Raw genomic sequence first — 27,773 nt, forward strand, 5'->3', positions numbered from 1 at the left:
CGCTCGCCCCACCGCATCTCGTCCGTCAGCTGGGCTGAACGAGAGATGGATGCACAAGCAACTCCGTTTGCTGCCTATGGCAGGAAGCGGTTCCCGCAGATTCTCCCTGTCTTTTCTTCTTCTCCTTTTTGTCTCACTCAGACGCCTTATTCCCTCCGCCAAGGCAGCAAATAGGTATTATTTCAAAGCGATTTCCTCTCCTGTCCAACTTTCCCCCATTCCGGTGTTAGCATCCATTACGAGGCAGGAATTATTTCGAAACAAGAAAACAACGTGTTGCAAACACTCCCCAGCCTATTTTCTGACATCTTTTGTTATGCATGCTCTTGCTGCTGGAGAAAATGCTAGTATGTGCACCTGCGAAAAAACGCCTTCATGATGTTAACAGCAAGCTGGAGGGTATAAAGCAATAAAACTGCCAAATGTACCTGTTCCTGTTGAGTACATTACCTACACCTATGAATAAAGAGTCTCAGTAGGAATTCTTTCCTTTCTCGTCCCCTTTTCTCTATATTTTTATTCATTGTAGATTTGTAAACGCCTGGATCGGGTTACCCTTTCGCGTGTTAAAGTGGAACCCTTGTTAAAAGCCGGAGAACAAGGCAAGACACTTACAACTGCATTCAGAGTTACTGAACCGACTCCGAGGGCTCAAGAAGTGAAACAACGATGAGAGGGTGGCTAAGGGGGCTCAGAACATCCCAGCCACACAGGAAAAAAAGACATGCCTCCCCCATGCCCCCCTGAAACAAGCCATATGAACTACAAGCGCAGAGACACTACGGGTTATGCCCTTCCACCGAAAGAGCATCGCTTGGCATCCTCCTTCCCCCTCTTCCCCCCCCTCCCCAACGGTATGCGAAGAGGGGGCTCGCATCCTTCGGCTTCCCAGAGCTAATAATCGGGCTGTGGGCAAGCACAACTCCAAGATAAAGGAAAAAATGAAAAAGAGAAAAAAATCCCAGAAAGAAAAATTGAACCCCTCTAAGTACTTCCACAAGCGACACGTTAAAAAAATATATATTAGATATATATATATATATATATATATATATATATATATATATATATATATATAAACATCTGCAGAATCTGAAAACCAATCCTCAGGGAATGTCGCATTGAGAGCCAGTGTCAAGACCTGGGATCGGTCTGGGGACGTCTCTGGGCTGCGCGAGGTTTTGGAAGCAGCGGCTGCTGGTGCCGGTGTTGACTTTCAAAGCCCGAAGCCTCCAGCCCCTTTCCCCATCTAGAACAACTTTCGGATTTCTTTAGGCTTAGCGAGTTCCGCAGGGTCCTTCCTACCTCAGTCCTCTCCGGTGGGGTCTGTCTCTGGAGTTCATGCTTAGCTGGACGCGAGGAGATTTAAGCGAGGGAAAGGGGGGAAAAAAGAGAGAGAGGGGGTGAGAGAGAGGGGGGAGAGAGAGGAGAGAGGAGAGAGAGAGAGATCCTCCGCCGTGCTGGATCAAACTTAATGTCTTTCCCTAGTCCATCTTTGAAAGAGAAGTGGTAATACCACCTGGATGTTCGGATATAAATCCCCTTGCAAATAATAAATGGATTAATAATAACAAGGTATGAAGTTCTTTTTATAGAAAAAAGGAGAGAATTGAAACTAAATGCGGCAGTTAGACAACCATTTTGATAAGAGGATAATTGAGGCGACACTGGTGTATAATTAGAGGATAATTTATGCTATATCCACTTTTATTCCACCTCCCAAAATAAACCCAGTCCATAATCATTACAGGCAAATTGTTCTGAATTTTATAGCAGCAATTTGAACAAAGTACTGCAGTTAATCATGGGAGATTTTTGTGTATTCCTGATTAGAAGTCTAATTGCCTCCTTCCAGAAAGTAAAAATAACTGTAAAACGACTCTATTTTTATCATTAACAATGTTGACAATAAAATAAAATCAACTGGAATTGTAATCTAAAGACAAATTTAGGGCGCAGGCACTTTTTTTTTCCTTGGGTCGTTTATATCCTAATCAAGCTTTTTGCCAAAACCGCCAACCGCACGTAGCCATTTGCATATATTTGAAAGCCATTACGGGAGCTGCTGCCGCTGCTGCTGCGTTCAGCGGGGGAAAATGCGCTGCGCGTCGCTTCGCCGCTGCGAAAATACCGCGCAAGGAGGCGGCGGGGGGGAGGTGTGGGATGGCAGGGTTGGTGCGCGGGGGGATGCGGGGTTGGTGTGCGGGGGGATGCGGGGTTGGTGCGCGGGGGGGGATGCGGAGTTCGGGGTTTGGGATTTGGGGGTTGGGGGTTTGGGGGATGGGCACGGGCGCTCCCCCCCCCTCCCCTCCCGCGCGGGGCGCGCAACGCGCGCGGCTCTTGGGGGGGGGGGGGCGCGCGAGGGGGGCGGGCGCGGGCTCCGCGCGCGCTGCCGGCTATGACGTCAGGGGGCCGAGTGACCAATGAGGGAGGCGCTGCCCTCCGGAGCCGAACCATTCGACTCGTGCGCGTCCCTGCCCTTGGAGTCGGAGCGCCGGAGCCCCAACTTTCCCGGCTCCCACCTCAAACTGCCCCCACCCTCCACGCCCCCCCCCTCCAGGAAAGAAAAAAAAAACCTTTAAAAAAAAACAAAAAACAACACCCACCCCACGCGCCGGGGGGATGAGGGAAAAGAGCGGCGCAAAAAAGCGGCGGGAGTAGCCCGCCCTCCCCCTTCACACACCCCGCACACCGCCCTCCCCTTCCTCCCCTCCCTCAGTGAACGAGGCCCCTCGCACAACGGCTCCTTGGAGAGGAGGGGGGGAAGGAAAAAAAAAAAGGCGGAAAAGAAAAAAAAAAAAAAAAGAAAAGAAATTAAATTAAATCACCGCCGCCTCTCCAGCGGTGCCGCGGCGGGTAAGGGGAGCGGCGGTGGCTGGGCAGAGAGGAGGCAGAGCGCGGGGGGCGAGCCGGGGAGCACCGCGCTCTCCCTCCCAAACTTTGATGATGACCATGACTACGATGGCTGACGGGCTGGACGCGCAAGACTCCTCCAAATCCGCCTTCATGGAGTTCGGGCAGCAGCAGCCGCCGCCGCCGCAGCCGCCGCCGCCGCCCCACTCCCAGCAGAGCTCGCCGGCGATGGCCGGAGCCCACTACCCGCTGCACTGCCTGCACTCCGCCGCCGGCTCGCACCCGCACCACCAGCATCACCACCACAGCTCGCCCTACTCCGGCAGCGCCGGCTCCTACAACCACCGCTCGCTGGCCGCCTACCCCTACGTGAGCCACTCGCAGCACAGCCCTTACCTCCAGTCCTACCACAACAGCAGCTCGGCCAGCCAGACGCGGGCGGACGACGCAGGTGAGCCGGCACCGCTTCCCGAACCCGCTGCCAGCTTCTCCCCCCGCTCCCTCCATCCCCGGGCGTCTTCCCGGCCCCCCCTCCGGGCACCTGCAGAACGACCCCCGCCGTGCCCCCGCTCCCGCCGAGGCAGGCGCCAGCCCCGGGTGCGCGGACGGCGGGAGGATCGGCGGGGGGTGCCCGTTCCCTCTGCCCCTCCCGGGCCTGTGCCGCGGTACCGGCGGCGGGGTCGCCGCGCTCCCTCCGCGCCTCGGGCGGCTGCCGGCGCTACCGTGGCGCTGCCACCGGCGCCTTCCCCGCTCCCCGCGGCCGGCGGCGAGGGTCTGCGCTCGGCGCTCCTTTGTTACGGCGGGACCGGCTTTAGGCAAAATTCCTGCTAACACCTGAGGAGTGAAAGTTTCCAGGCGAGCGGGTCGCATTCCGCTCGGGGGCCGTCTGATTTATGTATTTCTTTTTTTGCAGGGAGACGTACGTATCCATCCAGAGGGGCACGGGAGAGGTGCGGGGGGGGGGGGGGGGGCGGGAAGCATTGTTAAAAGTCTCGGACTGGTGATTCACTGACCACCAAGCTGGCGACGCGAAGTCAATTAGCCGAGTAAAACCTGGATGGCCCTGGAACGAGGCATACCTTCGCAAAGCCAGCGCTGCACTTTAAATTTTAAAAAATGTTTTCTTTTTTTGTTTGTTTTTCTTCCCGGGAACAAGGAGAGCGTGCCCACCATGCCCGGACAGCTGATTTTTCTCCCGGTAGCTCCCGAGCGGCAGCCTGTGCCTGCGCCGTGGGGTTAAACAGGCGTCGGGACGGGCTTTGGCGTTTTCAGGAGCCGTGGCAGCCAAAATACCCGCGTTTAATAGCTAAGGAGGGTGATGTTTCAGCTGTGTTGTTTTGCTTGCAGATCAGCAAAAAACCACAGTGATTGAAAACGGTGAAATCAGATTTAATGGAAAAGGGAAAAAGATTCGGAAGCCTCGAACCATTTACTCTAGTCTACAACTCCAGGCTTTAAATCATCGCTTTCAGCAGACTCAGTACCTGGCACTTCCAGAGAGAGCTGAACTGGCAGCTTCATTAGGACTTACCCAGACACAGGTAATTACTGGGAATTCCAAATCACCGAAACCCTGCTCGAGCAACAAAGGCCAAGCAAAGTATGATGCTCCCTAAACATTTTGGCCTCTGTCGGGAGCGGTAGAAAAGGTAAAGCACACGGCTCCCATCTCTGCACGCTGGGACTCACCTAACGCGCGGCAGAGATCGGGCAGAGAGAGCTGAAAGCGCCCTTCCCTCAGCCGGCTGCGAGCAAGCGCTCCCTTTTGATGCCACACATGATATTTTAAAATTGCCTGTATTTTCAGATAATTCCGGCACTGAGATGCAATTGCCCAGCTGTGAAAAGGAGAACAAAACAAAGGCAAGGAATCGCTGGGCCTGAGGTAGAGCTGAAAGCAAAGCTGCCTCCTCGCAACGTTTATAGGTAGAGGGGAAGCAGGAACGCGTTAGGAAATACCTGTTAAATCAATAGTTAATTCACCCTGGATGACTAACGCAAATGCAGTGGTTAGCCTTGGGCAAAATGTACGGAAGGTGATAATAGATCTGAAGATCAAAGACAGCCGTGTACAAAATTATGGCAGGTTAAGCCATAGTTAAGTGTGGTTGGAGTAGCTGTGCCATTCTGCTAATTTAAGCTTGAAAGACATACGAGGCATTACAGGCTTACCAGGCTGGGGTTTGTGGAGAAGAGCATGGATAGATGGGATCAATCCGGGCAAAATGTTATCATGTGAATCTATGAGCCTAGCAAATAACTTCAGGATTTTATCAATGTCATTGGTAACAGTCTCTTACAGACAGCGATTTTTAAATACTCAGCAAACATTAATAATGGGAATGGGCCTGATGGTTTTGCAAATGGGATTTTAGTATCCTCAGCATGCACGCTCTGTCTCACTGTTGTCTCTCTTTCTCGCTCGTATGCATAGATTTTTTTTTTAGGGGCCCGATCCTGATCTTGCAGCTAGAGAAGAACCCCTGCTTATCCCCATACATTATGATTGCAAAGTTTAAGAGGTCAAATACGCATGGGGAAATTGTTTTCTGTTTGATTGATTTAAAAAAATTACATTCTGTATACATGTCTTTACCTATATATAATTGCTATGATAATTCTGACCTGCCGGTGGGCCTGATCCTTGCACACCTTGTCGAGTGCAGGCTCCCTCCTCGGGAGTTCTGCTGGGTTAGGAGCAGGATGAGACCCAAAACAATGTTGATATACTATTACTCATAGAGAAAATAAAAATATTCTTTCTTTACTAATCCATTTTAATATAAAGCCACAATCCTCGTTCTATTATGCCTCCTCCCCTGCCACATCAGCATGGACTGCTTGATCTGATCGTGAGGATTTCAGAAGCACAATTTCTTTGTAAGATGCCCTTTGTCTATTGGCTCTTGTCTCCTGGCACAAAATCATATGATTGCCCATGTTTGACAACAGTTTGCCCGAACGATCAAATGACCTCCAAAATTCTGAATGAGGTGCTAAAACGGGACACCTCAGAGCATGTGGTCTGCTCAGGGAAACAACAACGTGGCCTGCTCGGGAAAACAACATCCCAGGTTAAAACCTGCATCCCTCTCGCTTTCCAGCTCTGCTCTGCCTCCCCTGTTCTCTCCAGCTGCATCCAAAACCCGGGAGCAGCCGTAGCTACCCCTCCTTCCCCTCTCCCATCGCCAGCTCCACACCCGAGTGGCGTGTGCCCTCAAGACTTTCTCCCGATTAGACCCCCGGCCCCCAGGGTCCTCCCTGCCGTGCCCTGGGCGCTGACGGCAGCCTAATATCTAATATCTGATGCGTTTCGGTTTACAGGTGAAGATCTGGTTTCAGAACAAGCGCTCCAAATTCAAGAAGCTGCTGAAGCAGGGCAGTAACCCCCACGAGAGCGACCCTCTGCCCGGCTCCGCTGCCCTCTCCCCTCGCTCTCCCGCTCTGCCTCCAGTCTGGGACGTTTCAGCCTCTGCCAAGGGAGTCAATATGCCTCCAAACAGCTACATGCCTGGCTATTCTCACTGGTATTCTTCTCCACATCAAGACACAATGCAGAGACCACAAATGATGTGAATTGTCCAAGAGAAATAATCTCCCAAGAACGCCTCGTCTCGACATGGCAAGAAGTTCCCCTGCTTTGCCAAGCCGTGCCAGCTAACAGGCTCTGTGTGAACTTGTAGATGCGGCAAAGAGACAGAGTGGCTTTATTTTTTTTTTTTTTTAAGTAACCTCAGCGATTGATCTTGAACAGAAAGACACAATTTTCATTCTGGCGCACAGAAGACACTTCTCTTTAGGATATTTTCCTTTGGACTCCAAGGCACCAGCCTCTTTCTCTGTGGAGTATACGTCAAAACAAACTTTTTACAGACTTTGCCCACAAGAACCTGAATCTACCATGGCAGCCGTTTTTACTTGTTTAATGAGCTAAAGATATTACATGATGAAAGAGAGACTAGTCAAAGCTCCTTCATTTTTATTCACCAAATCCGAACTGGGGAAAGGATTAAAAAGCAGAAGAAGTGATTTTTTAAAAAAATTAAGATTGGGGGGGTGGAAAAGGAGAACTGGTTGAAAAAAATGCAAATATACTGTAAGATTGGAACATTACCACGAAGCAAAATCTGCATGCTTTCTCAAAATGTAATGGGCTGCGGCTCAGAAGAAACCACCGTCTCTCACCCGAAGAGCCCCCTCACCCGCACAGCCCCACACCGCACACAGCCGGACGGACTCCCGGAGACGAGCAGGAAAGACAGAGCGAGGGATTCGCGGCCGGACCCGGAGCCAGGCGCGCCGCCGCGGGCTGGGGAAGGGCGGTTCAGCGCTGCCCGGCGGCAGCCTCAACCACTGAGCGAGAGGGACCTTTCCCCGAGCAACCTTTCTGTATATATTGTTGAATTTTAGTTGTACATATACTTTGTATGTTTTTGTCTTCTTTCATATATAGAGTAAAAACCACAAAACGCCCGCCTGGCTCCTATTTCTCTTCACCTTAGCGGATCCCCACCTGCCCCGACTTGCCCCCCAGATCAGCCCGGGCAGAGGGATCCCTGTGCCCAGCTTGCCTGAGTGCACAGACACCCCTACCAAAGCATATATCTGCAAGCAAAGAAAGAAAGGATGAAGTGGGGTGGGGTAGCTGGTGGTTTAGTTGGTTTTAAGGCTACGGCTGAAAGACAGGAGTACCGAGTCCACAAAGATACGCCTAGACGAAGTTGCTAATCACCCGGCCATTTCTGCTGCGATTTCACTGCTCCGCTGCTCAACTGAGCTTCCTCGCCGAGGCAAAGCTCAGAGCCCTGTCTTTCTTCCCAAAGGTTGGAGACTCCAAATTATTAAGAAAGGAGGCGCCCTCCTTTGTTTCAAAGAGCAGACAATGCAAGCTGAGGAATGTTTTGCAAAGCCCTGAGAGGTGCCCAGGCACACAACACGCTGTCCAGCCAGCTTCAGCCGCACCGGCTTGTGGAAAGCACAGCAACAACTGACAATGAAAAGCCTTTTCCTCATCCAAGCTGGGTGCCCCATACTGCGAGAATTAATGGCTAGAGACCTGGGCATCCTTCAAATTATGAACCTTGAAACCACTGAGCCATTTATCAGAAGTCAATAGAGATCCTCAGAGTGCTCCATATAATGACAGCTACATACAGTCGTGCAAAAGGACAGTCACTATAATTAGACACAAAGCAAAGACTACTTACCAATATACCAGTTTTTTGGGGGGTGTTTTTTGGTTTGGTTTTTTTTTTTTTGAGCAACTTCCACGCTCAGTCAGTCTTCAGAGTGCTTTAAAACCGATCAGTCTTGTCATTTTCTACCATTCGTATTGTTACATTAGGAAAAATGTTTTCTTTTCTTTTTTTCCCCTTCCCACTGTGAAACTTTGGGTTCAGAGCTCCCCAGGATCAATTCTGAACAAAGCCTCCAGCTGCAGTGCCATCCAATTTGAAGCAGACATTGGGGACAATTTAAGGTTTTTATCCACAAGAAGGTTTTTTTCCATTCTCTTAAATGCAGCCATAATTAGAGTAATTTTTCATGTAGCCCGCTGATTACAGCGTTTTTACCGTCAAAGATAATTACCTGTAATTTTCTTCCACTTTTAATACTAAAAAGCCATCTTTATTTAGATTCAGGAACAGGAAAGGCGAAACAAAAGAGGAAAATTATTCTGTTATTCATACACAAATTGCAGAGACGTAGGGCCTAAAATTGAAAATTAACCAAAATTATAATGCTGAAAAGAATGGAAGAGGCTTCAGAAGTACAGCTGGTAGTGGGGCTCACTGAATTATTCAAATGACACTGGAGAGAAAGCTACCATACATTTAAACCAACAGCATTGTGTGCATCTTTCAGAAAACCCCGCTTTACCCCCCCTCTCCCCCACGCCGGCCCCTGTGCGGGCTCCCCTCGCCTCGCACAAGGGCCAAGGATGCCCCGGGAAGCCCGGCCCGGTTCGGCCCAGCCCGGCCCGGCCCGCACGGCCCCCGCAGGCGCTTTAACCCTTTCGCTGCGTGCGCCCCGCGGGGTGGCGGCGGGCAGTCCGTCCGTCCGTCCGTCCGTCCGCCCGCCCGTCCCGGCGCTGCGGGCGGGGAGCGGGAGGTTCGCTGCCCCTCGTGGGGTCTCGTCCTCCCCCACACGCCGCGCGTGGGTGCCGGCGCGGAAAGCCTCTGGCTGCGCCGTGCCCTCCTCCCCCGCCAGCGATTCCTCAAACAGGCTCAGAAAAAGCCCAGACAACAAGCGAGCGAGCGAGCGAGCAAATAAACGCTAACAACAATAATAAAAGCCCCATTAGCTTAGTGGCGTGGGAGAAGGTGGGAAAGGTAGGCCTGCCCGGGAGCGGGGTGGGAGTGAATGGCAGCGGCGGCTCCCACTCGCGCTGCGGCCGCCCCGGGAGACTCTCGTGAAACAGCGTCATCTATGGATGGAGCCCGGCAGCTCCCACGGCAGCGCCAAACCTGCCGCCGCCGGCTGCCTGCGCCGGCCCCGACACCGCCCGCCCGCCGCCGCCGGGCTCCGCCGCTCCGGGAGCCGCGGAAAGGCGCTGCCAGAACCCCGGGAGCCGCGGAAAGGCGCTGCCGCCGCCCCGGGAGCTGTGGAAAGGCGCTGGCCGCCCCGGAGCCGCGGAAAGGCGCTTATGCCACCCCGCCGCGGGCACGGGCGGACCGGGCTGGCCCGGGGTTCGCACGGTTCCTCCGCCGAGTCCCGCGCCGCCCCTCCGGCAGCCCGTCCCGTCGGGGCTCCCGCCGCATCCCCGGCAGCATCGGGGCAAAGGGGGCGCTTATCCGTGGGGGTCCGGCCGGGGAGAGAAACCACCTGCGAGGGAATGACCGCCGGTGTGGGGAGGGAGAACAGACGGAGCGTGCCTCGACGGGCGAGGCGCGGAGCAGCCACAAACCAGCCCCAAACCCGAGCGAGCCCCAAAACTTACCCCTCTGAAAATCTGCTAAGCAAGGATCGGGGTCTAGAAATCTGTACTGAACAGAAGCAGTGGAGAATATTTTTCTGAGTCTCAGGGCAGAAGCTCTTTCTCTATATTCTTGGTTGAGTGAGCACATCCAGGTGTGAAATTGTTTGCACACCCCAGCACCTCTTATATTGCCAGCAAAATTAGCTGTTATTACTGTCACTGTTTAGTGATGGTTAGCTTGATAAAAAAAACCTGCTGTAATCAAGACCTGGCGCATCTTTGCAAATTACAGATAATTGTAAACGTCCAGATTATGATAATAGCATCCTAATCCAGCCTGCAATATAATTATTACAGAGTGTTACATCTGAAACTGTCCAGTAGGGCTAATTCAGCCATTATTTAGACCCTATTTTTGCACTGCAAATGGGTTGCTGAGTTGAAAATGTACGATTGTAATTTCACGGGGCACTCAATGAGTAATGGTATAGGGAGGGAAAAATACAAAAGTGAAATGTGAACAGTAGCGATCAAATCAAACTCTGAAGGACAAAAGACTGTTTGATTCATAGGGAATGAGAAGAGCGGGAATTAAGAAAATAGCAAATCAGTGGTCTGCAGCGTTACGTGTCCAAATCTCAACGACTGCGAGCCTGATGTGCAGTCAGGGACTGCAGCTTCGGCTCCCGCCTCGCATCAGTCCGCCTCTCGGCTCGGCTCTCCCCGGCACCCGGAGCATCCCCGAGCTCCCCACCCATCCCCAAAAGAGGGCTCGCCATTGTCTTGTGCCTCCTCTCAGGTGACTGAACGTCACTTTCGTGCAAGCGGCCTCGGGACCTCCGGCACCGGGCGGAGGAGGGCGCGGGGTGCGGGATGCGGCGCAGGGCGCTCTCCGCGGCGGGATGTGGAGCCCTATGCGCCCCCGCGCCCCCGCTGGACCGGTCCTCAGGGGTCCTTAGGGAAATTATCACAGAACCGACTCAATTGTAATTAATTAATCAAAAGAGCCTGGCTAACAGGACTACCTGCAGCTAGCGAGGTTAACTCACCGGGCTAGCTTGGCTTTCGACTCCTGATTAACTTTTATTAACCCTGGACACGAAATACACAAACCCGCTTCATTTTTTAATGACCTAGATCATCAAAGCGCCGTTGCCGCCGGACCGGTTGGTCCCCGCTTGGTCTCCGCAGGGTCCAGATGAGAAGAGGCAGCGCCCGGGGCCGGCCCCATGGGCAGGAGAGCTGCGTCCCCGGCCCTCGCTGGCCTCTCCCGACCGCAGCCGCTCCTGGCAGCCCGCACTCCAGCCCCGCGCCCTTTTCTCCCTGCGCGTTAGTAAAAAACAGGAGAATAAAAGAAAGCTCAGTGGACAGCGCGAGGCGAAAACCCTACAAAACGCGTTGTACGGCGCGTATCGATGAGAGCGTGAAGCTCTCCTGGAATGGAGGGCCAGCTCCGCAGCCAGGCAGATGATGCCGCTGCAGAGCACGAAGCCGGGTCAGCATCCGGCCCGGAGAGGCTGCCGGAGCCATCCTGCAAAACCCAGGCTGAGGCTGACACAGCCTCTCCGGGACTGCCGAGGGGCAGGCGGCAGCGGGAGAGGAGCGAGAAACCACCCCCAAGCTCTTCCTCGCCAAATGCCCGATCTGTCGCCGGTTCTGGCCGGGGCCGGCACTCTGGGCCCTCACCTGAAGGGGATGAAGGAGGTGAGGGAGTCGCGAGTTTTACCCGCGGCTTTGAGGGTCGTGTCAGTGGAAGGTGCTCTCACAGACAGCCGGGGCGTGCGTGCGTGGCGGGATTTATCAGGTCTATATTCCAGGCAGATAAACTATTGTTTATCATCCTCCCTGAATCGCATATAAATAGACACACCACGGAACAAAGAGAACTATTTAACTGATGCAACACAGATTCTCCCTAAAAAAAGAGAAAGAGAGGCTTAATGTAAACTTCGCATTTCCTATTTTCACAGCTCTTATCTGACCTATAAAACAGGTTATTGAGTTACTGCAAGCAATCGCTTAAATGACTGAAAGCAAGAAGAGGGGGTTCCCACACCCCACTCCCCCCGCCCCGATTTTCCTGAAGCAATAGATCTCCTTTCCTTAATCCACAACCGAAACACCTAAAGTCTGTCAGTCGCAAAATTGCGTGGCAGAAATCTTTAATTGATGCCACATGTGGGATGCACTCTGGGGACACAGCGCTGCCGGCGGTGGAGTGGGCAGAGCGCGGAGGCCCGCGCAGGCAGCGCGGCCGCGGGGCAGCGAATGCCCGGGGGACACCCAGGGGAGTAAGGGGGCGACAGGAACGCGACAAGCGGGCTGCCCTGCCGCCGTGACAGGTCGGATGGGGTGTTTTTCCTTTCCCCGGGAAGGCGCGGGAGGGGAACCGAGGCGCTCGGCGGCGAGACGGCAGTGCCCGGCAGGATGGAGGCCGTGCCCGCGGGCGGAGAGGGAGATGCCCGGGCAGGAGCGGGGGCTCGGGCGGATGCGGGAAGGCGCTGCCCCTGCCGCCGTGCGAGGCGGGGGCGGGCACTGCGTGTGTCTGGCTGGGGGCAATGTAGGGGTGCGTCCCGGCTGGGGGCTGGCGCGGCCGGGGGTGGATATGTGGATGTGCTGCGGGAGAGCCCCACGGGGGGCAGGCGGTGTCAGGAGCTCTCGATTTGGGGAAGCGGGGGCTGCAGGCTTCCCTGTGCGTGTGTGTCTGTGTGTCTGCGCGCCTGTGTGTGTGTATGTGTGTCAGGCCCTGTGGCTCAGCCCTGGAGCCGCTCGGCACCCACAGGAATGTGGCTCCTCTCTGCTCCCCGAACTGCCCCGGCTCCACATGGAAGTGGCCGCCAGGAAAACAGAAGGGAGGGGAAGAGGGGGAGGGGCGGGGAAAGCCCCGAGCCAGCAATCCGCCGAGCCCAAACCCGGCATCAGACAAAGGACAGTTCATGCCATCCTTTCCCGGGGAAGCAGGGGGGAGGCCTGGCCAAGCCGGGCTCCCTGCGGCCGCCGCCGGAGCCCAGGGGGTGCGCCCAGGCGGGGAGAGGCGCCGGGGTGTGCCTGCCTGTGTGCGGGGACAGAGGGGACAGGAGCATCCGTCCCCTCGGCCCGGGGCTCTCCGGAGGGGCGGGCGGCGCTCAGCGTTCATCGAGGTCGGGGCCATGAGACGGGGAGCCCCGGCGAGGGCATTTCTTTCTTATCCTCTCCAGGGGAGGGATGTCAGGCTTTTCCCGACCTGCCCAACACCAACCCGCTCTGGGAGGAGGAGAAATTAAGCAGGGTAGGGGACTGGCATGGAAACCAAGCCGAGCTGACTCGGCTGGCTTGGAGAGGCGAGCGATGCCTGGTCCAGCGGCCGCTGTGTGAATTCCCATTTCTGCCCGGTATGCTGCTTGCCGGCACTCCGCCTTCCCGGAGCTGTTCCTGCGCTGTCCGTCCGGGCCGTCTCGGCCCCGGCAGGTTACCGTAACCCAACAGCCCCCGGCAGCTCCTCAGAGAAAGGGGTGGGTGGACCCACCTGGGAAATTGACTTCCACCTCCTGTGTCCAAACCTTTCTGCAAAGGGAAGTGACCTTCGGGAGGGGAGAATTTCTCACTGCAGGTTGAATGCTTGTCTAGAGGGAAATGAGGAAAAGAGCGGAAGAAAATGAAAGGGTCAAGTTTAAAAAAAAAATTTTTTGCGCAGGATGGAAGTGAGCAGAAGAGATGAAGCCGAGCTCTTCCTCAGCCCCAGAGTCGCGGGAAGTCCCTGAAACCTAGCGAGTTAAAAGAGCAGGAGACGGTCCCCAGAAGGGCGGAAGAGATGGGGAGCGGCGGCCGCAGGGGTGGGCAGCAGCGCCCGCGGCACCCCCGCAGCCTCCCCGGCGTGCAGGGAGCGCAACCGAACAAACTGCTCTATTGTACTGCAAGACATTTACCAGCCCCCAAACCTGCTACACAACAGCAAACCGGGCTTCTTTCTTTGGGGAGAAAACTGGACAAACCACACTCACACGCACAAAACATGGCAGGCAGGAGAGGAAGGAGAAAAAAGGAGGGGGAGGGCAGCGGGGAGGAAGAGTGGAGATAGGTAAGGGCGCCCCAGGGCAGGAGCGTGCCTTTTCAGGCCTCGCCTCCCCCCGTTCCAGCGCTCTCCCCGCCAGCCTCAGCTGCCAGAGGGGCATCTTTCATCTCGGGGATCCTTCCAGCGGCGCCTTTGGCACGTTCACTGCTGCTGCCGTACCCGCACGGCCGTGAGTTACCGCTGCCCCCGGGATGGGGGTCCCCCTGGGAACTGCATGGCCGCGGGGCCCCGGGCCGGGATTCCGGCTGGGAGAGAGAGAGAGAGAGCCCGTGCTCCGTGCGAGGGGTCCGCGCCACGGGCAGCACACCGGCCACGCCGTGCCCCAGCACTGGGCAGCCCTTTGACGCACGGGTTTTTCCCTAAATCGTGTAGAAATAAAACAAAAACAATAAAAGTACCTCTGAAACGGTCCTCCTTCAGTCGAAGCCGCCGCAGGCTTTTAGCAGGAGCGAGGGGAGCGGGGCCCTCATTTTATTCTTTTCTCATATTTAGTGGCTCCCTTTGACGGAAACGTAATTTGTATAATTAGCCGAGCGCACACGGGCGACTGATGGGCTGTGGAGTGTGCAGCTCTCGACGCTAATTGCTCTCAGGAAAGGATTCAGGGCGGCTTAAGGCGAGAGATTCGCTTTCTCGCATCAGGATGGGCAGCTTTCCCTCCAGCCTACAGCGCTGTGCATGGGATGGACGGGGTCTTGCCAGAGCCCCTTTCCCAGCGGGGAGAGAGCACCGCGGGTACCTGCAGGGGCCAGATCCCGCCGGACTGCGGGGACACCGCAAGGCACTGGAGCAGAACACGAACTCCCAGCTCCCGGCCTCTTTCCTCACTTTCTTTCTGAAAGCAAATCAGTATTATATTTTTTTTCCCCTCTTATTAATAGAAGAAGGGGTAATTTGGAAACATTTCTCTTGGTCGAAATAATTTTATTTTATTCAGAATATACAGTTTAATTCCTCTATCTACAATTATTTACAGGGTTAAAATAACATTGAAAAAAGTCTCTGGAAAAGTTGAGGTCATAGATTTCAAGGCACCAATGATAGTGTCCACAGCTGAGCCAAAAAACGTCCGTATTGTATAAAAAAGGGTTTCCTTTGAAATGCAATAAGTTACATGCACAAGCTTTACACATTTTAATCTTTTTGTTTGTTTCTTTTCCCTTTTAAAAATTCCCCATATGCATTCCTTTCGTTATTATTCCTTAACAGTAAAACACAGGAGTCCAAGGAGCAACAAAAAAAAAAAAAAAAAATAATGGTCAGGCTCTAATAAATCGTCCCAGAGGCCAGCGCTAACGGGTGCTGTAGGGAGCCGTGGGGTTGGAGATGAGAGTTGATGGAGTTGGCAGCGGGGTACCAGGAAGTGGAGCTCTCCAGGTAGCTGGATGCAGGGGACGGGTTGGAGTTTGGAGGGTGAGCGTGTGCGTGGGCATGGTGGCTGAGGGAGCGGGACGAGCCCTGAGGTTCCCAAACCGCAGGTGACTGTGGAGAGTTGCAGGCCATGGGGTCGCTGGAGCTGGGGCTGTGCTCCGGAGGCATCTCCCCGTTTTTCATGATCTTCTTGATCTTGGATCTTTTATTCTGAAACCAGATTTTCACCTGGGAGCGGGGCGGGAGGAGAAGAGAAGGGAGGAAAGGGGGAGTGGGGAGGGAAAGAGACACCATTAATGCCCGCCTGGCAAGCCGGTGCTCCGCGGCTGCGGCGCCCCGCCGCCCTCCCGCCCTCCGGGGCCCGATCCGGCCCTTCCCGCCGCGCCGGGGTGAGCCCGGGCTCTGGACCAGCCGGGCCGAGCCGGGCCGGGCCGAGCCGCTCGCGGTACCTGTGTTTGCGTGAGTCCCAGGGAGGCTGCCAGCTCGGCCCTCTCGGGCAGGGCGAGGTACTGGGTCTTCTGAAACCTCCTCTGCAACGCTGCCAGCTGAAAGCTGGAATAAATAGTCCGGGGTTTGCGCACTTTCTTTGGTTTGCCGTTCACCATCCGCACCTCGGGTTCCGCCACCTCCTTCTCTGCACGGGCGCAAGAGCGGGAGAGAGACGCACACTTGTTAAGTTCGGGACAGGCTGCGCTCCGCGCCGCCGGGGCGGCATCCCGCCCGCGGGCCGGGCCGGGCCGGGCCGGGCTGGGCAGCGGCGCCGGCCCGACGGGCCCCTGCGGCTCCCCCCGGGGCTCCGGCAGCCGGGCGCGGCACCGCGCAGCCTCCCCGCGGTGAGACGGGGGGAACCCGCTCCCTCCACACCGGCCTCGGCCACCCCCGGCCCTCCTCCTCCTCCTCCGCCTCCCACGCCCGCCCCGGGCATCCTGCCGGGCGCGCAGCGCGGCGCGGGCGGGAGCGCAGGGCATGCGCGGCGGTGCGAGGATGGGGGGCCCTGCTGGGAACAGCTCTGTCCGGAGCGAGGTCGGACCCAAGCACCGACCGCTTCCTCCGCACTGCCGCGCCAGCCCCTGCCGCCGCCGGCGTGTCCCCAAGCGCCGCCGCGACCGCACTCGTCCCAGCCAAGCCCCAGCCGCTTGGCTTTACCACGGACTTGTTTATTTTTTTTTCCTCCCTGACCCCTTCTTCTTTTTTTTCTTTTTCTTTTTCTTTCTTTCTTTCTTTCTTTTTTTTTTTTTTTGTTCCCCTACAACAAGTTACAAAGAAGTAAAGCACTAAAACGGCGACGCTTTCTGGCGAAAAACGCTCCCGGCTTCGCAGCCCCGCCACTGCTGGTCTCCCCCTCCCAGTCTCCTCCCCCGCCCCTCCAGCACAGAGGGAAGGAAACTTTCTTCAACACCGCGAACCTGAGTTTGAGACACGCAACAAGGCTCGGCTATTTTCTCCCTCTTCCTGCGGGGGGAAGGAGGAGGGAGGCAGCCGTGGGGGCCCGGGGGCAGCTGACAGAAGCGCTAAAGCGCTAGTTCTACAATTTGTAGTTTAGCTCATGCGAGCTGGTCAAAAAAAGTAGACGAGTAAACCAGTTCTCCACTTTTTTTTCCATTCCCAATTCTCTTCCCCCCCCCCCCCAATTTATTTATTTATTTTCAGTTTCCCTTCTGGCTCAGGGAAAGCCGCATCCCCGCGCTCCGCGGGTCAGGGATCCTCCGGGGAGCGCTCCCCCAGCCTCCCCAAAGCCGCGGGATGGTCCCGCACACCCCGGGTCCCCGGCCCTCACCTGGCTGGCTGGCGGAGCTCTGGACGCGGTTGTAAGCGCCGCTGTACTGGTGGTAGGGGCTGGCGTAGCTGTAGTCTGCATAGGCTTTGGCAGGATAGTTCCCGGCAGACCCGTTCATGCCGTGGTACTGGTACTGGTACGGGTTGAGCGCTTTGCCGTAGGAAGCCGAGGTAGGCGAGCAGTAGCCGTGCGGGGCTCCCCCCGCCGGGCTGTAGTAGTCGGAATCCGTGGCGGAGGACTCTGGTAAAGTGGGAGATTCCTGGGACGGGTGGTGCATGGCTGCAGCCGTCTGGAAAGGAGCTTGGAAGTCGCCGGATCTGATGTTGGGGACCCTTCTGTCAAATACTCCTGTCATAGCTCGGGGCCGGCGGCGGGCAGGGGCTGGCGGCGGGGCTGCTCGGCTCTAAGCAGACATGTCTGGGGGAGGAGGCTGCGGCGCGGTGTCTGTCTCCGGCAGACTGCTGGCTGGGGCGCAGCATAGGCTTGGTTAAATCCTTAATTGCGCTCTTACGCACAGCAGGGTGGATCGGGTTCCATTGGCCAGAGCAATCGGGAGCAGCGACACCCTAACTCGTCCAACTAGTTTAGCACAACAAAGCTTCGGCTTAAAAAAAAAAAAAAAAAAAAAAAAAGAGAGAGAGAGAGAGGGGAAAAAAGGAGGAAAAAAAGTCCAATTCAACCTCTTTTTAAAGTGAATACCAACAGCAATCTCCGAGTCGGAGCGCCGCGATTGGGAGGTTTCCGGCTCCCCCTACTCCTGTAGCCGGCGAGGGGGCTCGGCCAGCCCGCAGCCCGGTGCCTCCGCACTCCGCCCGCAGCGCCCCGGGGGAGGCTGCAGCCACGCCGCTCGGATTTGCCGTCCGGTCCCCCTTGGCTACGCCGATGGCTTGGGAACACCGCACCGGGCGCTCCTGGCTCCAGCTCTATTTCTGATCTGGTGACAATGACCATTAGCGTCTGGCCGGGCTGCGTCCCTCGGACCGTCCTTCTTTCCCGGGAAAACGTCCGGGACCTCCGCGCTAAACACAGCAAACCCCATTACCCCCAAGTACCTTGAATTTTAGTTACATCATTTCCTGCATTTCCAAGACCCCGGCACGGCCCGGCGCCAGCGGGAGACTCCCGGCATAATGCCCTGCGTGGGGATGTGGGGCAGCTGCCAGGGGCACCATCCGGCCTAGGGGCACCCACCTACCCCGGGATTTCGCGAAACACAGCCTGCCTGCGGCACGATGCCCGAGGCTGGAGAGCCCCCGACTCTCTCGCCAGCTCTGGAGCCCCTCAAGGCTGGCTTGTGACCGCTCGGCCCCACGGACGTGCGCTCCTGCAGCCCCGGGGCGATGCTCACCGTCTGGTCCGCCTCCGGCCCAGGGTGGTCAGAGCCCCTCACGAAGGGCGCTCAAATCCCCCTCACGAAGGGAGCTCAAATCCTCCTCACGCGTGGGGATCACTGGATCACTGTGAGGCCGCCGTGGGGCTTCTCCATCGGAGGCTGTGCAAGAGCCCGCTTTCCTGGTGACAGCCCCACAGCAGCGGCCGGCGCTGTGCGGGGAATCGTCCCCACAGCCCCCGGGCCCGCAGCTCCCTCCTTCACCTGCACCCGTCCTCTCGCACCCATCTGTGCTCTCAGGTGCCCGCAGAGTGTTTCATGCCCGGGCCGGACAGAGCCAAGGGCTGCTGATGCCCGTCCCTGCTGATTTTACAGCAGTGTTGCAAAAAAAAAAAGGATCAAATTTTACTAGACACTAAGGAAAACAAATAAAAGGCTGTTTTCAGTGACCTGGAGTTGTAGATTTTTCTGAAGTTGTTTACTCTCCAGATTTAGCCTGTTTGCTCACCGAAGATCTCCCAGCCAGCTGAGTAACACTTGTAACACAACCGTGCATGTTGTACTTGAACTTATTGTTTGCTTTGGAAATGTCCACAGCTCATATAAAATCACATTAAACAAATCCCTAAGCATTTCATTACATGATTCACTTACTTAAATCCATTGGAAATATCTCTCCCTCCTCTATTTCTTCCCTTTCCCCCCCAGTTTTTTCTTTTTTATTGTAAAGAGAGGACTCAGAGAGGGATATATGTTTATGACTGGGGAAGGGGAGAGTAAGTTTATTAAAGCTCCCAGTTTGCATCCAGCTGGAAGGGACGGTAGAGGTTTTAAGCAGACGAAGAGGGGGAGAGGGGGAGGAAAGCCCATTTGTGTCATAAATTCCAGGGCACTGCACTTCAACACGTTCGGGCAGGAAGGTGCCGTTTTAGGGGAGAGAACGGGAGAGGAGCTGGGCGCCGGTCTCGCTCCCAGCCCCGGCAGCGCTGGAGCCGCGGCGGGTCCCGGCCAAGCCGTCCCGACAGGCTGCCTGAAGAGCTCACGGGGGAAATCTGCATCTCTGCAGCAGAGAAAGTTTCCTCTTGTTTTATTCAGTAGCAGGGCAGGGGACAAAAAACAAACAAACAAACAAAAAGCTTCGATATTAATAGGGAAAAAAAGGCAGGAGCCCAACAGAGCCAACCGCAAACCTCCCAAGCTGATTTTTTTTCTGAAGGCATCCGCAGCCGTTGCAGTCCGTGCGAGGATTACCGGGCTGAGGGCGCACAAATCCGCCTGTTTGCGGGTTTCCTGCCCCCCGTCCTTCCCAGCCCGAACCCGATTTTCTTGCCTTTCTGCTGTTTTCCCCCAGCGGTTTTTATTTAACACATCCGGTGGGAGCGGGCGGTTCGGAGGGAGCCGGAGTCTGTTTTCCATTTCACAATATGGTCATTGTTTACCGGCACATGCCCGCCGCGCCGCCGGAGCGGCTGCCCGGGGCCCCGCGGCCCGTTCGGGCCCGAGCCCCGCTGACCCCCGGGGGAGGTGGGCGCTGTGTCCGTGTGTCCCACCGCCGCCGTGTCCGTGTATCCCGCAGCCGCCGTGTCCGTCTGTCCCAGCGCCGCCGTGTCCGTCTGTCCCGCGGCCGCTGTGCGGAGGCGCGCGGGCCGTGCCCGTGGCAAGAGCGCCGCTCGGTGGCCGCGGGGCCGCAGCGCAGCCGCGCTACCTGCGCGCCCCCGCCCCCGCCGCCGCGCCGCCGCCGCCGCCCCCGCCGGGGCCAGACTGAGCGGCGGCGGCGGGCGCGGAGCCGGGCGGCCCCGCCAGCGCTGCACCCTCAGGGCACGGGGACCGGGGCGCGGGAGCCGCCGGGCCGGCGGCCGCGGCAGGACAACGCGGCGATTGTTCCCGCCCGCGCCTGGGAGCTGCCGCGGGGGCGGCGCTGGGGCCCCGGCCGAGCCCCGCGGCCGAGCGGGCGCTGAGCCCCGGCCGGTGCCCGCGGCCGCCCCGCCCTGCCCCGCTCCTGCGCGGGACTGTCCCCACCGGCTGAACCCTCCGCGCGAACCCTCCACCCTCCGTCCCCTCTCGCTCCGCAGCGCTTTGTTTCCAGCCAACGAGAGAAATATTTCGGATGAGCCTCTCAGAGTTTTGGATAAAATCTTGCAATTGTTCACAGAAAATCTTTCACTTTCTGGATAAAATATTCTCTCTTGGGCACCGAGTTTTTTGCTGGGAAACTTTATTTGCATGGAAATTGCTGGCAAAGAATGAAAGGAAATTTTTTCCCTTCCTTAAAAAAAAAAAAAAGCCCCAAACAGCCCTCCGCAGTGGAAACATAGATTAACTCTTGTTTTACAGCATCAGAAAATGGTGATTACCATTCAACAACTTCTACAACTGAGGACCTTCCTCATCGTAGGCTTAGGACTTGTTTACCTAGAGGAGTTTTTTCTGAATGAAGAGGCAAAGGGACTGAAAGTCCTTGTATTCTCACCTAAGGCCAAAAAAGAAATTGCGCTGCAAAAGTATTGAAATTTTCAGTATGGGCAAAAGTTAGCAGGGTGGTGACAGCTAGTGAACTGCCCAGAAAAATGTTCATGAGACAGTGAGAAAGGGAGAAATGCAGGAAAGGATTTTGGAAAACAGCAATTGCAAGCAGAGAAGGATAATAAACTTGACAGAAAACTCAAGGAGGGTTTGACTTGCATCTAAGACTTTTTGCTCACATTTCAGTAGCTTTCTGAAGAGCCTCTGGCTTTGGGTGCAGCTGGTCCAGGGAGAGGAAAATGGTCATGTCTCCACGTAGGCACAACATGCTCTGCTTTGGGGAACTGAAGTCACTCCTAAAGGAAAGGATGCTTGTGCTCCTGTGAAGGTCACCATTTGTCTTGATGGAAGGATGCACATGTGAACTTGGGATCAAAGCCTGTGTGGTCCCTCAAATGCTGGTGCAGGCACTGTTTTAGACCTCCATCCAAAAGGGTCATTTCCCATCCCTGGAACAGCCTCTTCTCTTCCAGTTTCTTATGGGTGCCCAAGAATCACTGGGCCTCAGGTTAATGAAGTGAACCTGCCACTTTGGCATTTCCATGGCTGATGGATTCCCTGCCAGGCTTGGCCACAGACTGGGCTCTGCTGGCCTCGCTTGTCCAGCCTGTAAATTACACAGCACATAAAAACCATGACATGCAATGTTAGGAATTAGAATTTGCTTTTTAGGGCAGCCTGTGACTGTCTCTTCAGTTGCCAAGGAGCTGACAGGAAAAGAGTACACTTGCACCCATTTCCCCCAGATTGCACCAGATGACTGAAGAGTGGAGCTTGGGCTTCCTGTTAATGTCAGCTGTAGCAGGCTGAGACAGATGCGGAGCACAAGATGATGTTAAGAGATTCCTGCCTGCATCCCCCCTTCCCTCCTATCTCAGGGCATGCCTTCCAGGGTTGCTGAGGGCTTGCTTAGCTGTTTCTTGATGCATCACAGCCTTCCCAAGGCAGGGCATTTCCTCGCAGTCCCAGCTGAGTCATGGCCTGCTCCTCCAGAAAGAGAAATATTCAGTGAACTCGACCATTCCTCTACCTTTTGGAGCTCTGTCCACATAAGCTCAAGGAGCAGATGGGGAGCTCACCTTGTTCTTCCATTCATGGGCTCCACATGGACGGGACACATCTCAATAAATATGGAGATGTGACCTGGGCAGGATATTTCAGGAAAAGTCTATCCTAGGTTTTTTTCCCCAGCCCACATGCTTCCATTGCAATGTAGCACTGGCATCTTCCTAAGGTCATGGAGGCCAGCAGAGACCCAGAATCAGAAAACCCAACTTCTCCCAGTGGAGTTTTTCTTCTACCTGCCTGCTCCTCAGGCAGCTGCATGTTGTTATTCCACAGACTGTAGGTGCTTCAACTGATGTGAGGCCCAGTGGTTTCAAGGAAAGCCAAGACACAAACCAGGCAGAGCCCTCTCCAGATCTGCAGTTTGGGTCAGCAGTGAGAGCTGCAGAATCAAGGCTCCTGCACAGTTGCCCGAAGTTTCCATAACAGATGTTTGAGCATGGATCTGGAACTGCGTGGGCCAAGCTGCTGCTCTGATGCAGAGCATGAGCTCTGGAGAGAGCTGAATGTAAAATCTCTCTTTGCCAGGAACACTAAAGGGAAAATATTTGCTCTAGCTGCTCTTGCTGCCCAGAGGTGGTGCCACAGGGAGGGCACGGCAGGCATCTGGCACGGCAGGCAGTGATGGCAGTGACATCCTGGGAAGGGCCTCCAAGCAAGAGCAGAGGAGGAAAGGACCTCAGCTGTGGCAGCAGGAGGGGCAGGCATGAACGACTTGAGGAAATTCAGCATCCTGGATGAGTGGGCAGCTGGGCTGGATGACTGTAATGATCTTTTCAGGCCTTAAAATTTATTACTGTAGCTTTCAGCTCTGGGTAGCCAAAGGCAGTTGCTCCTTGAGGAACAGGGTTGATTCATCTCCAGCACAGACATTCTCTCTGCTTATTCTCTCCCGCCTGTCACATCTCCTTCAGCTGTAACTCACTTGTCGGCCTCTCAGATAGGAGCAGGATTGCTGCCTCTCTGCAGGACTTCAGATGTGAGATAAATCCCTTTGCATCCCAATGCCACAGGAATGCTTTCTTAGACCTCTGACATCCCTGTTAAAAGATGACCGCTCAAGGAATTCGAGGCACAGCTCTTCAGGCCCTTTGGAGTGCTTTCAGCAGGGCAGGGCAGGGCAGGGCTGCTGGCTCAGGGGCTCAGGGAAGCCTGCCTCCAGGCCCTTGTGGATTTTAGTTTACAAATCTCAGGAATTAAGCTTGCAATTTTCCTTTTGCTCTTTTTATAATGATCTAATACGTTGTTTTCCTACAGAGGTCAGCCAAACTTTTATAATTTAGATCTTGAAGGATTTGCAGATGATGGCAGCCTTAGGAAAAAAAATCTCGAAAACTCCTGCTTAGCTAATGTGTGTGCAATCAGCTCAAGTCAGGCAGTGTCAGACCATACAGAAATCCACGAAGAAATTAACAACAGCAATTAAACAGTGGGAGCAGTGAATATGAGAAGGGACACTGAACAAGGGACAAGGACAATGTGAAGGTTAAAGATTAAAATGGCAAATGCACGTCTTATCATATGGTTCTGTCCCTATTACTTATTCCTTACATGGTCTGCCTGGCCTTACCTATTAATTTCATCAATATGCACTCACCAATGGTACATAGTCTAGCTAGCAGTAGAATATATCTAGAAAATTACTTCATAACATCTGGCATCTGACATAAAACCCATGTTGTGTCAAGTGCTATAGCTTTGCCTTTTTAATAATACTTCTAAAGTAAGTATATGCTTGGCTTTCCCCATGCAATTCCAGGGCTGCATTATTTTATTTTATTTCATATCATCCCATCTCCTGCCTTAGGTTTCATGTTCTTCACTGAAACGTACACTACCATAATTCAAACTTGGTCTCCTAAAAGTTCCCTATGCAGTACAGGAGGACCTTCCTCTCTTTCATCTTTCACAATCCACTCTGCAGCTGCCAGCAGCCTGCAGGGAAGTTGGATGTCACGGGCTGTGTTGTCAGTGCTGTCTCTTCAAGGGGCTCTGTAAGGTCACCACCATATTTATAAGCACAGAGGAAAAGACTTTTCTTCTCCTGATATTCATTTTTTCATCTTTGAATTACATCCTTGTCCTTGAAAGAGGGCCTGCTGCAAGAAACATCAAGATGCTCTGCTTTAAGATTAATTTTACATTCCTGTGAAGATATTAATTTATTGGAAAAATGGAGGTTATTTTCTTCTTCAGCTAAGATTTCTTTATCACAATGTTCTCTAGTCAGTGACTGAAAAATACCTCTTGGGGCTGTATAATTTGGGCTTCTGTAAGCCCGCTCATTCTTGTATTTTTAAGAAAATGTCTTGGTTTGGGAATGAAAAATAAAGTGGTTTTCTTCAGAGACAGATTTTGAATATGCAGGCACATATTTTGAGGAAAAGTATCCCCTGGGTGGATACCTACAGAAGGAAAAGAATTTTCATTAAAGATATTTAAGTGAAAATACATTTGGATTAGAAATAAGACATGTTTTACAATTTTTCTTTCCTTCTTTCAAAAAGCATAAATTAATTTTTGAAAAGAAGTCCAAAAGGTTATGGTTGCTTCTGCATGACTCATTGTTTTTCATGAAGATGCCTCCTTTTCCAAGTGAGATCTTTGGATCAAGCAGAAGAAGAAAGAATGATGGAGACATGACCAAACAAGGTTGCACGGTTATGCTGTACAGGAAACCAGAGCAAATGATTGCTGTGTTCCCTTCTGGCCTTCACATCTTTTTGTCAGTTTCATAAAAAGTTCCACTTTTTCCTCCCATGCTGCCAAACAACATCGCATCACCCTGATTTCAGAATTATTCTGTATTAGAAATGGTGGGTGTGTGATGAAGCCTGGCTTTGGGACTTTTCCTCCCGTGAAAGAGCAGCAGTTAACCCTACAGCTCTGTACAACACGGTGTGCATGGCCACATCTTCCTTTTCCCCTGATCTCCATGGGGAACCCACCTGACACAAACCACCACCATGATCCACATCCTGCTAAACCAACAGAAAGGGTCTCCATTGGCTGCAGTGGGAGCAGATGGAAGTTCTGTGTGTGCCCACCTTCCCTCTCCTTGTTCAATACCTGGAGCCACAGAGCTGTAGATTCTGCCTTACCCTACTCATTGTAGCACTGGTTCTTGGCTCTCAGCTGTCCTCTCTCCATCCCATTTTGCTGCAGGGCTCCACTGTGATGGGTTGGACAAAATCTTTTCTTCCTCTGGCACTGTTACTGAATTTAGACAGCTGAGAAAACCTCGTCATGCTTGCTGTTGCTCTCTGCCTCAGTGAACTTGTAGTCTGGAGAAGGTACAGATTGAGAAAGCCATTGCCCTTATGCCTGTCCTCAGCCTTTCTGCTGTGCTATACAAAAGATGACAATTATCCTCTCTGGCTTTGGAAAAGAAGCTAGATAAAATGCAGAGATTATGAAGGGAAGCAGTCATATTACAACAATTCTGGGCAACAAAATAATAGTTGTGGGTGGAGTGAAAGGATGGCACAGTGAGATCCAAATGTGCACTGGTGCCAGTGTGAGTCTTTCCAGCCACAGTCAAAGGAACTGTGTGCAGCCCTTTGTTTGCTTTTACACAGTGATATAAAAGGTGAAATCTTCCATGGACTGAAGTGACCAGGATGTCATTAGTGTTATTTTACATAGGATTTCAGGGGAGATGGCTTCAGGTGTTCATGACCAGAATTTGGACTGAGGTTCTCTATCAAACCTAGTTCTTTTTTTGGGGAAGTAATTGGTGGTGTTGCAGCTTGAATGGAGCAGAGCTCTTTGCTGAGGGCTTCACATTTAATCTTTTCTCACTAGGACTTCAGAAACTAATAGAGTGTTAACAAAAGAGCAAGAATCACATTTTTCTGCACATTTTGTTTTTATAATTGTAATATTATAGTGCTGTTTACTCAACCAATATAAACCCACTGCTCTTGGCAAATACTTACAATGTGTGTGCTCTGAATTTATTCTTTGCAAAGCAGACTTTACACGCCACAGATGAAAACGCTTCTGCCTTTATTTAAATAGGAAATAAAAAGGATTGCATTACTCTACTTCTTTGCAAGCTGAAAAAAAAAGGCATTGTCCTCTTTCAGAGTTCAGATTTCATTTTCTTCAAATGAAGTTGCAGTGGTTAGATTTACAAAACCTCTATTCTTTTTTTTTTCCACAGATCTGCAAATTTCCTATCTTTAAAGTATTTGCGCAGAGTCAAAAAGGAAACAATAGAAACACAAATCTTCAAGCTGGCATGAAAAATGGCAAGAACAAGATTTGAACACTTCTTAATACTAGTGCAGCTATGAGATTACTTTTAAATTATTTTTTTCCGAAAATTCTTTATTTATGAGGGCAAATCAGTGTGTAAAGTAGAGAAAACATTTCTAAAGATTTTCTTGGACTGTTTAAAGCTTCATCTGAAGACATACAGACATATAATAGAAACACATAGACCAACCAACTATTGTGTTTTACACTTTGGCATTTTTGCAAACTTCTGTAATTATGTCTTTTTAGTACATTAAAACAAACAGCAAGGTAATAGAAAATATTTCTTCCACAGCTGTGTTTACAACCTTAAATGTGTTATTTTTTCCTTAACCAGGCAACCAGTCTGAGATAAGAGGTTTCCCTGCTGTGAAACACAGCCTAATCAGAAGCATACACAGCACCTACCTGGAGTATTCCAACACACAAGAGTAGTGGAAAATTAAAGAAATAGAATGGAAAAGTCAATAGCTTTTTCCAGTGAGATACATTTGACACATCAATAGACATACTTTTAAAATATATGAATGTACATAAGATGTTGGAGAATTTCTTTGAGTGAAAATTCTGCTCATATGGGAGGGGTTAAAAAATATTCAAACATTCTTGAATAAATCAAAATTTTAATGGAAAAATTTTAAAAGAGATCCCCATTTTACCATAATGTGAATAACAATCTTCCACTTTCTTTACTACTTTGGGGAGCATATTTTACATAAATGATAGCCTAATGAGCTATTCCTAGTAAAATGAAAATATTTTGTCAAAATTGAAAATATCTGATTTTTAGTTGAAATCAGCAGAGATTTCATGGAGAGTTTTAGGCTTCTTGAATATCTGTTGAGAAATTAAATTTTTTTTTACTGCCATTTCTGTAGAAGAAATAAGTTGCAAATTCACTGCAGAAAAGTATCCTTCCCTTGAAATGGTCAATATTGCTTTCTGATTTTCACCCATTGCTAGTATGATATAACCACTTTTCAAAAAGTTCAGACATTTTTAGGATTTTATTTCACTGGAAAGTTTTATGGATCTTTTAAAAACTTACTTTGAATCATCACTCAATAATAATTCCAAATGCTGTAGGAATCAGAAATTCTGACAAAATTTTTAGGTCATGTAAAACATACATTTTTCCTGACTGAAATGAAATATTTTATTTCAACTTCAAGTGTTTCTTTCAGTTCTTTTGTTTTGTGTAAAGAAAATTAAAGAAATTTTGTAATCACAGAATGAAAATGTGTTTTAAAACATCAACATGGACTTTTCAGTCTTCCATACTATTTTGTCTTTTTTTTTTGTTACTATGGGCAGCTGAAGATAAAAACCTCAAAAATCCAGTGATGGACTATTTCTGACTAATCAAATTTACAGTTTTTGTTAAAAAAGCTGCCTTGGCTGAAAACAAGTGATAGGAACCTACTTTGTTGTTTAAATCAAGCACTGGCCAATGAAGTGTAAGCCCTGAGAGCAGACAGGCACTTAGGAAAGAAGGGTCATGATGTTGATAAGGGGACTGGAGCACCTCGCCATGAAGACAGGCTGAGAAAGTTGGGGATGCTCAGCCTGGAAAAGAGAAGGTTGTGCAGAGACCTCACAGCAACCTTCCAGCATCTGAGGGGCC

The 27,773-nt window shown here is 52.5% G+C and overlaps 2 protein-coding genes across 11 annotated transcripts in view; one reads left to right on the plus strand and one right to left on the minus strand.

The window, feature by feature from the left end:
• Positions 1–17,523, minus strand: part of LOC113460621 (homeobox protein DLX-5) — a 105,421-nt gene extending 87,898 nt beyond the window's left edge. For 5 of the 9 annotated variants that reach the window (XM_074536234.1, XM_074536235.1, XM_074536233.1 and 2 more), the window contains exons 1-2: positions 11,459–13,505; positions 9,794–11,095 (exon numbers count right to left, since the gene is read on the minus strand). In XM_074536234.1, coding sequence (XP_074392335.1) covers positions 11,775–12,923 — 1,149 coding nt within the window. In that variant the 5' untranslated portion in view covers positions 12,924–13,505 and the 3' untranslated portion in view covers positions 9,794–11,095; positions 11,459–11,774. Of the gene's footprint in view, positions 1–8,203; positions 9,679–9,793; positions 11,096–11,458; positions 13,506–14,221; positions 15,423–15,643; positions 15,829–16,971 lie in introns of those variants that run through there. The other 4 variants (XM_074536229.1, XM_074536254.1, XM_074536236.1 and 1 more) reach the window with 4 other exon arrangements.
• Positions 2,424–27,204, plus strand: DLX6 (distal-less homeobox 6). 2 transcript variants are annotated; one of them, XM_074536277.1, is made up of 4 exons: positions 2,424–3,304; positions 4,201–4,394; positions 6,178–12,114; positions 13,446–15,131. In XM_074536277.1, the coding sequence occupies exons 1-3, from the start codon at positions 2,944–2,946 to the stop codon at positions 6,427–6,429; spliced, it is 807 nt and encodes a 268-aa protein (XP_074392378.1). In that variant the 5' UTR covers positions 2,424–2,943; the 3' UTR covers positions 6,430–12,114; positions 13,446–15,131. The 2 variants fall into 2 exon arrangements, with proteins under 2 accessions (XP_074392378.1, XP_074392368.1); XM_074536267.1 differs by lacking the exons at positions 2,424–3,304; positions 4,201–4,394; positions 13,446–15,131 and adding an exon at positions 17,492–27,204 and having other exon boundaries at positions 11,982–12,114.
• Positions 27,205–27,773: the final 569 nt, after the last annotated feature.

Source organism: Zonotrichia albicollis, chromosome 1, assembly GCF_047830755.1.
Source record: "Zonotrichia albicollis isolate bZonAlb1 chromosome 1, bZonAlb1.hap1, whole genome shotgun sequence".
Taxonomy (NCBI): domain Eukaryota; kingdom Metazoa; phylum Chordata; class Aves; order Passeriformes; family Passerellidae; genus Zonotrichia; species Zonotrichia albicollis.

What these genes read in the sequence shown, in the direction of transcription:
- DLX6 (XM_074536267.1), top strand. Translation starts at nt 19,053, where the DNA reads ATGTTTATGACTGGGGAAGGGGAGAGTAAGTTTATTAAAGCTCCCAGT.